The sequence below is a fragment of the Tricharina praecox genome, assembly GCF_024521635.1.
Source record: "Tricharina praecox strain CBS 144465 chromosome Unknown BZA05scaffold_16, whole genome shotgun sequence".
Taxonomy (NCBI): domain Eukaryota; kingdom Fungi; phylum Ascomycota; class Pezizomycetes; order Pezizales; family Pyronemataceae; genus Tricharina; species Tricharina praecox.
In genome coordinates this window covers 859,307-870,276 of record NW_026250418.1, presented here as the reverse complement: position 1 = coordinate 870,276, position 10,970 = coordinate 859,307, and the positions used below count along the sequence as shown (strand labels likewise).

The window sequence follows — 10,970 nt, the reverse complement described above, 5'->3', positions numbered from 1 at the left end:
CGCGGGCGGCAATGCAGGAATGAGCCGGAGGAATTGGGGCTGTGTGCAGTAAGCAGGGGTAGTGCGGCTGCGCAGGGTATGAGTCACGGAAGCGGGGTACTGGCAAGGTGGATTTCTCAGGGTCTGGCACACGCCCACGGTTATTGTCAGGTTGCGAGAAGAAGTGGAGGGTTTCCTATATAAACGGGCCGTTGCCCCTCTGTACTTAGTTCTTCACGCAACAACTTGTTAATTCAATCACTGTTACCTCTGTCCTTGCCTCGGCTGCCGTCTGCGCCGTAGTCCTTGTCCCTGCCTCTGTTCTCAGTTGCCGTCCGCACTGAGCCCTGCCTCACCTTGTCCTCTGAACCTGTCTTGTCTCTGCCGAACCTAGAACCCGATTCCGAGCCCGACTTCGCTACCTGGAGCCTTGCCCGACCGTGCCGTTACACTACTGTCACAGTTCAGAAATCCTGGCCTTAAGTAGCTACTGGGATGATGGCCATCAGCCATCAAAATACCTTTTGGTCGAGTGGTATAGTACTTTCCCAGTGTACTTTATTACAGTTTGATGGCTGCAAAGGTCATGAGTTCAATTCCCACTGTGAGCAGTTACATTCCTCTGCTGCAGCGTTGTTCAGGAATTGCATGGCTTACAGTGAGTGACGGTTCATGACTCTTATCATGAATTATCACTCATTGGGGGTTAACTACTTGAAGGCTTCCTGGAGTAAGCCCCTAAAGAGGGGATACTGTCACAGTTCAGAAATCCTGGCCTTAAGTAGCTACTGGGATGATGGCCATCAGCCATCAAAATACCTTTTGGTCGAGTGGTATAGTACTTTCCCAGTGTACTTTATTACAACCCGGATCCGTCGTCGCTACTGCTCAGACCAGAGGAGCATCATTTCTATGATTGGTCGTGGTCCACTGACTGGTTTTTGGGGCTCGCACCCTGAGGCACTCGGCGCTGTTGGACTCGTAGAAATAGGTTGGTCCGTTCGTCTTCGCTTATCTCTGGATTCGCTGTCGATATCCTGAGGCCGTGGTCTCTTCGTTCCGCAAATATATACACCTGGCCGTCCAGTCTGCGGAGTGCTGGGGCCGCTCAAAAATCCTCCAGGTTGCTCTCATTCCTCTCCCAGAATGGAGGTGCCTCCGTCATTGCTTCATCCTCCACCACAACCGCCGCAGCCTTGTGTTGCTTGGACCTCGGTCGAGTGGGTTCGGCATCCTGGGTGTCCCGTTTTCTCTTTGTCACGGACGACACCTTTGGACTCTCCGGGAGTTCGGTACCCGCGACTGTTTTCCTGGCGTAGCATTGGAAGGTTCGGTTGCCATCTCATCCGCAACGCCAACAGTCGCATTTGGATGCTTTGTGGGCATCGATCTCCTTCTGAGGAACCCCTACCTGAGCCTCCTTTGCTCCCGCGTAGATGTCCCCTTCCCTTGTCCTTCCCTTCCTGACTGCTGTTGCTTCCTTGGCCTTTCGGCCCTCCGGGGACTCCCCGCTTTCCTTGCGGCCCCCGGGGTCTCTGCCCTTTCCTTGGCCCTGCCGGCCGTTGCCAGGTCCCTTCCGGTCGCCGCCGGAACCCTGGCTACCCGATCCCCCTTTCCTCATTGCCCTTGCCTTTTTCAGCGCGTCCCGTCGTTCCACATGGTTGCCAGCCCTGAGCATCATTTGCAGGAAGTCCTCATCATCTTCGTAGGGTTCGGTGTGCTGGTTGAAGCACATGCCGACAATGTCGGTGGTCATGGCCTGGTTGACTATGTCTTGTAGCGGTTCGCCAGTGGCGCGAGCGATCATGTTGAGCGATCGGAAGGAGGTCATGTAAGCCTAGATGTCTCCTTTGTATTCAAGGGCCCACATCATTCCTAATGCGTTCGCTCCCTCCTGCGTGTCGCGGTACGCCTCCTTGAGTGCCTCTTGGTACGCCTGCCACGTATCTTCCAAGTCTAGCTGCCTTAGGCTTTTTCGACGGGCCTGATGCCATTCTGCCGCTGTTCCTTCCAGTCAAGATCCCACCCACGCTATCTTCTGCTGCTCGTTTGTCTCTTGGTGGAACTCAAGATATTCTTCGACTGAGTCCCACCATGGACGGAAGGCTGTCCTTTGCTTGCCATCGAACGGCTCGGGCTCTGTCATTTTAAGCTTGATGGCCCTCGGGTTCGATGCGGAGACGGCAGCAGCGATGATCCGAGCGAAGCGACTCTCTTCGTCTTCGTCGTCTTCTCTTGGTAGCAGAGCGTTTCGGTGACGGGGCGGCGAACGACGCGGCAAGGGGATGGAATCGTCATCATCTGATGGTTCCTCATCCGAGGGATCACCTCCAAGGTTAGTCACCGGACGTCTTGGGGGTGGAGGAGGAGGGGACATTCCTACACCTGCCGGAGTTTCTCTTGTTGCTGATCTTTCTGCTCGATCCTCCTCTTGGGGTGGTGTTCACCCACTCTGGGCCTTTTCCTTCGCCTTCCCTCTCCTTACCTCTACAACCTTCAATTTTTTCTCCGCTCGAGCGATTTTTTTCTTGATTCGCTGTTGCTCTTTGTAGAGGTATTCCGCCTTCTCTTCCTGTTTCCCTGCCCATATTTCCACGTTGCGGTTATACACCGCTTGCTCCCTGCGTTGTTCGACTTGCGCTGTTTCGAGGAACACGGTTGCGTCTTGTAGCCGAGCGTTTGCGGCGCTTTGCAGCTCGCGGTTGTTTTCGTCTTTCTGGTTACGTTCTCGAATGACTGCCCATACGTCGCTGCTCAGGGCGTGTGTCGTGTTCGCTACCGTTGACAGCTCGGTTCGAAGTCATTCTGTATTCATTTCGGCATTGTGAGCGTAGAGGTTGCACACATACTTGACCCCATTGCAGAGTTGTTCGTAGTTCCTTCTGATCTCCTGCATTCGGGAGTCCTCTTCGTTGAACTTCTGATCGCATGCTTGGTAAAGTTGGCGCAGGTCTCTTTGTGCCGTTTGGTATTGGTAGTTCATCAGCCTGAGCCAGGCTGCCGGGTTTCGTACTTCGACGGTTTCGGATGCTTGCGGGATGCTAACGAGCGCATTGCTCAGGGTCTGAGTAAGTTCGAGGCGGAGCATGTCGAGGTTTGAGGAGGCCATTTCGTTAGAAATCGGTGACTGTAACCTTAAGAGTACAGTGTGAGACTGGAACGAGTTTGTGTCGTCGGAGTCTATGGTGATATCGAGTGTAGAATAAAAGTCAGGGATTTCGATAATTCACAACGGAATAATCTTAAGGGTGTTTCTTCGATGGTTTGTTCGGTGCGATGATTGTGGTTTTTGGTTCGGTTGCCCGCTCGGTTCGACTTATAGTCGTTCCGATCCTGAGCAGGTGATTCCTCTAGAGTGCGGCCTAATGTAGCTCCGTTGCTTCCTTTGCATCGGAGTTCCGCGGCCTAGCCTCGAGTCGTCGTCAGCTCTCTTTGGATAGTCTTCTCGACTAGGCAGGTGGTAAGCACCACGCGCCCAAGATAGATCGGAGTTTCCGAGCAATTATCTCCCTCATGCGCCGGCAGAGTTCTTCGCTCGAAGTTCTCTGCCCCCGTCGGTCGATGTTCGATTCTCTCGTCATAACAGTTTTTCCCTGGATCGGAGTTTCTACTGCGGGGCCCTATGAACGGAGATCTCAAAGCCCTCTGGACTGTTATCCCGATCTGCCGCATCTCCGATCACTGTCTAGACTCTGGAATCCGTTTGCTCCCTCCTTCCTATCTTGTCCTTGATCGCTTCTAACTATCCTTCCGGCTCGCAACTCTATTCTAATCACCCGAACTATCTCATCACATCTCTTGCGACCGTGGTGACCTCTGATACCTATCGGGGTGTCACACTACCGGCCAGGCAAAGCGGGAGGAAAACCGGATGCACTGACCAGGAGGTCAGGAGACCTCCCTAAAGAAGGGGATGAAAGACTGCTCGCCAACCAGCAGGCAGTCCTGAAACCTGACAACCTACCGGAAGAGCTCCGGTTGGCAGCAACCAGCACACCCGATCATGGGGCACCCAGGGCGCACGAAAACCCTGGAACCACTTGCTCGGAGGTACTACTGGCCACAGATGCGAAAGGGCGTTGACCAGTTTGTCCGAAACTGCCACACCTGCCGACGAACCAAGGCCACCCGGCACGCACCCTATGGTGTCCTGCACCCCCTCCCAGTACCTAAGAAGCCATGGCGACACATCTCAGTCGACTTTGTCACTCGCCTACCGGCCTCAAAGGGGTTTGACGCCATCTGTGTTTTTGTTGACCGACTGACCAAGCAACGCCATTGTCACAGTTCTGAAATCCTGGCCTTAAGTGGCCACTGGGATGATGGTCTTCAGCCATCAAAATACCTTTTGGTCAAGTGGTATAGTACTTTCCCAGTGTACTTTATTATAATGACAATGACCGTGGGCATGTGCCAGACCCTGAGAAATCCCCCTCGCTGATACCCCGCTGCAGCGGCTCACAGCCTGCGCTGCCGCGCTACCCCTGCTACCAACACACAGCCCCAATTCCTCCCTCTCATTCCTGCATTCCCGCCCGCGCAGCCCCTTGCACTGCCCCCGCACTGCCTTCCGGCCCCTGTTCCCACTCTTCCTCGAACGTTCTGCCGCGAGCTGTGACATCTTTTCTATACTCGATATCTATGAAGACTCCGACGTTCCGGAACCGTTCCAGTCTCACATCTCTACACTGGGGCCCAAAACTCGGTGGAAAGGGGAATGGAACCAGCGAAGTGGAAGTTTAGATATTTTTAGCGCACAGTGACGTCCAGCTATTATATATGCCAGTTATGAATGACAAGCTTTCTAGAAGCCTGTGGTATTTTGGTGGTTTGCTAATTTGTTTGATTTGCATGTCAAACAAAATGCCCCTACATAGAGATAGGTGCGAGTTTAAAGCCCCAAGATAAACGGTCAATGTAAAATTGATGCCAGTCTAAAGCAGCAAGATCGTGGAATTTTGGCGGTTTGCTAATTTGTTTGATTTGCATGTGAAACAAACCAAAAAAAACAGATGGTCAATCTAAAGCCCCTAGATATTTAGCGTGGCTGACGACAATCACGTGAGAATAAATAGCAGGCCTTACAAAAGCACAGGGAATAGTGAAGCCGCCCGCACTGAACATGCTCCTAAAAATGGAACAATGGACCGATAAATGGGGCCAAACACCCAGAGATGGGTTCCAAAAATTTATGGTTGAGAGAATAGTAGGAACGTTGAAATCTCCGTGTGTGTGTTGCAGGGCTCGAATTCCCGGTTCTCGACAGGAGCAGGTCTACTCGTGAGTCGTATCTAACCGTATCGTAATCTCCACTAAGATTGTCCCATCTTAGCCTAATTTTGTGCATTGGTTTGTCGCCCCTCTTTGATCGCCCCGGTCGACCGCTTAAGCGGAGCGGCTACCGTGCCAGGTGGGGCTTCTGGGCAGTACGGTAACTACTCTACGGTAGCTGCTTTGCCTGTAAATATGATTAGCAGATGTGGTTCTCGATCGCGATTGGTACTCTCGCTTTCCCGTGCGGGTGTGAGAATTGCGGGGTCACCACGGTTGTACAAGAGATGGGGGTTGTGCGTTGAGAAGTATTCTTGCGTCCATCTGTGGTTGACACTCGGACTGGCTTTTCCGGATAACTACTACATACCATCGACATCGCTAGTAGAGTGTTCTTGGGTAAGTATGTTGTTCTAAAATTGATACCATGGTCTCTGACTTTTTGCGACAAGTCTTTCGGACGACGTCGCATCATGCCCCAAAAGGATCCCGATGTCCTGGGCCCCCTCTGGCACGTTCCCGACATTCACTGACCGGGAGACGCTTTGCCCAAGATCCCATGTCTCTGCGAGCCCAACGACTACGATAAGCAAGGCTTTTTCGACTACCCTTCACGGCACGGCTGGAGGATCGACTACACGACCGATGATGGGCCGGTGCGCGTCTCTGGAGATGGAAAGACGCTATCTTCGTCGGCCGCAGAGAAAGTTGCTTTCTTGCAGGCATGGTTGTTCTTCGGGATGTTGCACGAGGCTTTCCGAATCTTTGAAGTCCCCATCGATTTGGAAGAATTCGTTGTGCGCCCCGCCGAAGGATCCGTTCAGTGCATAACCACCTTTCCGGCCAGGCAGTACTTCGGGCAATGCATCGATGCCGGCAAGAGAACAATAAAGTCCTGCGTTAAGGCTCACGAAGACCTTGCAAAGCTTTTCAAGCTCGTCTCTGGGATGATCTCGCGGTACGAGGACACGGTGTCGCCAACGTCGTGGCGAATATCCGACGTTCTTCCGCTCGACGCCATCCTTTGCATTCAGGTGCTGGGCGAATCGCTCATCAACCTGGCGAAGATAACGATCCATGTCCCGCTGTACGACTCGGCACTGGCAGACGACGGGAAAGTTGGATTCAATCGGGCTACGAATCCTCTACAAGCACGCATGTTGCAAGGCGGATGGTGTATCAGCGCCACTACTATGCTGCACGATTTGCTGGATACGACGAGTCTGTACATTGCCAGCCGTATGCGCACGTTCAACAGCACGGCGTCTGCCCCACAAGACCATAGCAGCTGCACAAAGGTCCAATGCTACGCGAACCAGGTTGATGAGGATACGTACGAAACGAAACATACCGAGGATTGTCAAGGTTGTGAGCATATCTCGGTGGACGTCGAGCAGGTCGTTTCGATTCTAAGGAAAGGCCAGATCCCGCTGGTGGCCATACACGAAGTCGATAATCACCCAAATATCCAGTTGGAAGTCGTCACGGACCGTCCGTACGTCGCGCTTTCGCATGCCTGGGCGCAGGGCTTGGGGAATGCCCACAACAATTCTCTTCCATACTGCCAGTTGTCGAGGATTAAAGGAATGATTAGCGAACTCAACCCATCCGTCTCCGGACCGAAAAGTTCTTGCAAGCTCGCTATCTGGGTTGACACGCTGTGCATCCCGGTTGCTCCCAGTCTGAAAGAAGTCCGCAAGGTGGCCATCACCCGTCTCGCCACAACATACTACGAATCAGAGCACGTCCTAGTTCTCGACACAGGCCTGATGACCACCTCCCGGCTCGCAAGCCGTATGGAGAAATGCACGCGTATCCTTAGCTCGGCGTGGTTCCGGCGGCTGTGGACGTACCAGGAAGCGGTGCTCTCGAAGAATGGCAATCACGGCGACAAGCTGCAAATCCAATTTTCGGACGGACCAGTCCACTTTCAAGACCTCTTAAGAAGCCCAAAGAGTCTCTGGCACTCGGAAAACGCACTCTACAGTCTTTTGCTCATGCTTCCTCTGCATGGCAATGTCGCGGTTAAGCTCACATACCTTGCGCGCGTGCTCCAATACCGTCGCACCAGTCGGCAAGAAGACGAGGCCATATGCTTGACCTCCGTGTTGGGATACGACGTCTCTAAAATCACCGCGATCGCGAGTGCCGACGAGCGCATGGCTGTCTTCTATTCGTTGGTCGACCGTGTCCCACGGAACCTGATATTCGGCACGACGCCTCGCCTCGAAACCGCGGGGTATCGTTGAGCGCCAAAATCGTTCCTTCAGCAGAGCGCCCGCATTGCAACCGCCGAAAACGCCGATGTATTGCGTGACGAAAACGGTGTTTACCTTGACCTCCCCGTCCTGGAGTTCCGCTCTATAACTCCTCCGACATGGCCGCATCGTCACTTTTCGCTGACCGAGGGGCCGGGAAAGCGACATTGGTCATTGAGGCCGGTGGAACGAAAGTCCGGAAAGAATCAAGTGGAGTGGAATGAGCTTTCACAGGACTTGGAGGCGTTTGATAAATCGATACTAGAAATCGGGAGGGGTGCGGTGATTCTCAATCAGGACCGCAAGGTCGGGTTGCATGCACTGGTCTCGATATTGAGGGAAGACGGAGGGACTCGGTTCTGCCGGTTTTTGAAATTGGTGCGCTTATTCGTTGAGCCCGATGTTGACAACTTTATTGGAAAGCAGGGTGTGATTACGGTGGGGAAAGTGGAAAGAGTGCCCAATGGCGTTCCTCCACTGTGGTGCATGGGATAACTGGTCGTCCACCGCTTCAAATACGAGCGGTACTGGGTCAAAACATCCTCCCATTTTCTGTTGTATATCGGTACCTCACGCTGGGAGCTGTGTGTAGCATCTGTTTTTGTTTTGTTTAATGAAGTCTTGTCTGCTGCTATGGGGTCCACTCAAGCTTACGTAGTGACTACTAACGATAGAAGAAATCGCCGTTGGTATCACACCCGCAGCTTCGGGTTTGAATAACTATCGCTACCTTCGGAGATTACTCCCCAGTACCGCAGTTTCCCGATGGAATAACATGTGTAGGTCAATTAAGTCATAATCATAATCGTCATAATCGTCCTTCTAGGACACACTATGTAATACATAGCGTACATAAAGGAGCATGCCAATTGGCGCCGCCCCAGAAAAAGAAAACCGGTCATCCTCCGCTCAGGCTATCTTCAGCCTGCCTCTCTCATGTTTCCATTGGGTCTTCGTCCTCCGGCCCCTAATCCTCGTATTTCTCATCCCCTACCCGCCCGGCCGGGCCCGGCTTGGCCCGCCCCCCCGCTCAAATCCTGCACTGCCTGACCGGCGCGATCATAGCTCAGACCACCATCCGTACTTGTGAGCGATGAGAATCGTAAACAAAACGCATGAGCCATGACGCATCAGACCGTCCCCCTCCCGTTTTCACCCGCCTACTGCGCCTTCTCTGCCTTCTCTGCCTTCTCCGCCAGCTCCGCCTTCTGTTCCGCCTCCTTCCAGTATACCTCCTCATGGGGACGGAGGCCGCCGGGAAAGTAGGTATCAACGAGGGATCTCCCTAAACGCGGATATTCTTCCTCCAGCTGCTGGAGCACCTCCATAACTTTTCCACCCACGAATGCCTTCCTGTACTCAATATGAACGCCAAAAGCGCCCGGCCGCCTTGGAGCGCCACAGACAATGACGTTCTGAATCATACCGATGACTCCTACGACCAGTAAGAACCAGGGGTTCTCCTTCAGGCCAGAGACAGCGATCAACAACGCAATCCAGAGGACGGCCATGATGCTAGTATAGATGCGCGTGTGCGGCATATCGACACCCTGTCCGGCGGCCAGGTCTTCCATATCCATCCCGAATCCACCGCCGATAATGACGATGCAATCGTTGTTGCCATTGCCGCGAGTCAGGGTCACCGTCTTCTTGGTCCCTTTCCGACACTTGTACTTCTCGGCCTTCCACTGCGGAAGCGAACCGGAAGCGAAAGCAAAGGTGATACCAATGGCCGTGGTCATCATGATCGACCAGTCGCCCCACAGTCCCCACGGTATGGCGGCGACTCCTAGCTGCACAACGGCACATAGAACGCCGCTGTAGTATAACCAATCGTGGTCGGGTACGCCCGCTTGTTTATGCGGGCTTGCGTCGTAGACGGCAACCGAGAGCGCGATCCGGATGGGCCTGGCATCGGAGGCGGATGGTGGCACGGTAACGTTTTTTTCCGCGGCGGCGGCGGCGGCGTCGTTGGCGAGCTGCAGGTTTCGACCCTGCTCCGCCTTGCTGAGAAACGCAGCTTCGGCCTGTCGAATGCGCGCGTCGCGCCAGAACTCGTAGTCGCGGATTATGCGTCCCACGATCCACGAGTTGTTCTGGCGACTGTAGCGGCTGCGCGAGTTGATGACGAGGCCGGGGGAGTCCGGCAGCGGGATGAGCTTGTTGTCGCCGACGGCTGCGAGCAGTGCGCTTATCGCGTAGGTAACCCATCCGAACGAAAAGGCGACGGGAGTGACGGGGCCGCCCGAGAGTTGCGCGAGCGCGCGTTGGATGACATCGCCGCCGAGAATGAGGAGGACCGACATCACGTCGCCCGGGCGCACGAACTGCTCACGCAAGGCATCTTGGGGCGACGGATTCGACGTACTGACTGGAGCTGGTGGAAGTGAGTTCATTGCAGCTGCGGAGGATGCGGGGAGATACATGGTCAATGGGTTAGGAAATACGGTCGGGTATCTATACTACGGCAAAGTGCATAACTGTACGAGTACAAAGACGGAGGTGCAACGATCAGCTGGTTTACGGCTGAATCGCGTAAGTTGCCAAGACGCCGTCATCGGGCCGTCAAGGTGATGAGCCCCCCGCCGACCCCGTCAGCGGCGCGTGCGACCTCGCGCAGTGATTTGCCTGCTACGCGGGCGAGCAGGCTTCACGGGTCGGCGTTGGCTCCACGCAACACGAGTATCGACGGGCTGAGTTTAGTCGGCCGTTAGCTCAGCGGCTTTGCCACGTAAAGACTCGTGTGGCTTGATGAAATACTTGCCTACCAGTAGTTACCCTTCCCTTGCTCCTCATTGCTACTCGTATGATGTAGAGTGTTACTCAAGCCGAGGCTGGGTACCGTATCATATGAGGACCTTTCAGGCCTGCTCAGCACAACCTATCCCGTGGGACGCAATCGACTGCGCCTGTTGTCTCCGTACGTACATAGTATTCGGCTATTATTTTACATCTGAACTATGTATTGGTGGCTCTTGCAACTTTCGTCGAGTATGTACCTACATGTTAAGGCGGGGGTGCCGTAGGGCTGAAACCGGAATTGAGCCAGTTCAAGAGAAGTCAAGTCCCTTCGCCGTCCGCAAAACGTCGCATTGACTAAATCGTGTGTGCTGTACGGAACTGCTCAGGGTCCATCACCCAAAGCCCAGCCGAGAGCGCCACGCATGAATTCAAGGAATCAAAATACCTATGCGTGCATGCACTCGTGGTCCAAGTGGAAGGCCCGCCAGCCGGTCATCTCGGACCCCGGTCGCGCACACGAACACTATCTACCTGGAATACACCAACACCAGCACACATGAACACATACCTGCTCTTGGGTGCTGTACACAGCCATGATTTGCAAAGGAAAATATACCAGTCTAGGCGGACAGACGTTCACGACAACAAGGTTAAGGCGCCCATCATGCTCAGCAAAAGCTCCCATAGTACCCTAGTACACACATCTTACCCACTTACTGC

General features: G+C 54.0%; 2 protein-coding genes across 2 annotated transcripts; one reads left to right on the top strand and one right to left on the bottom strand.

Moving 5' to 3' along the window:
- The first annotated feature begins 5,585 nt into the window (after positions 1-5,585).
- Positions 5,586-8,139, top strand: BZA05DRAFT_430663 (uncharacterized protein). Its single transcript, XM_051486164.1, has 12 exons — positions 5,586-5,649; positions 5,703-5,765; positions 5,805-6,489; positions 6,529-6,683; positions 6,723-6,920; positions 6,951-7,172; positions 7,206-7,370; positions 7,407-7,489; positions 7,526-7,556; positions 7,605-7,753; positions 7,784-7,886; positions 7,935-8,139. Exons 2-12 carry the CDS (start codon positions 5,724-5,726, stop codon positions 8,001-8,003), a joined length of 1,902 nt encoding a protein of 633 aa, XP_051338563.1. The 5' UTR covers positions 5,586-5,649; positions 5,703-5,723; the 3' UTR covers positions 8,004-8,139.
- A 134-nt stretch (positions 8,140-8,273) lies between these two features.
- BZA05DRAFT_401919 (uncharacterized protein) lies at positions 8,274-10,130 on the bottom strand. Its single transcript, XM_051484044.1, has one exon. The coding sequence runs from the start codon at positions 9,932-9,934 to the stop codon at positions 8,669-8,671; it is 1,266 nt and encodes a 421-aa protein (XP_051338562.1). The 5' UTR covers positions 9,935-10,130; the 3' UTR covers positions 8,274-8,668.
- Between the last annotated feature and the right edge of the window lie 840 nt (positions 10,131-10,970).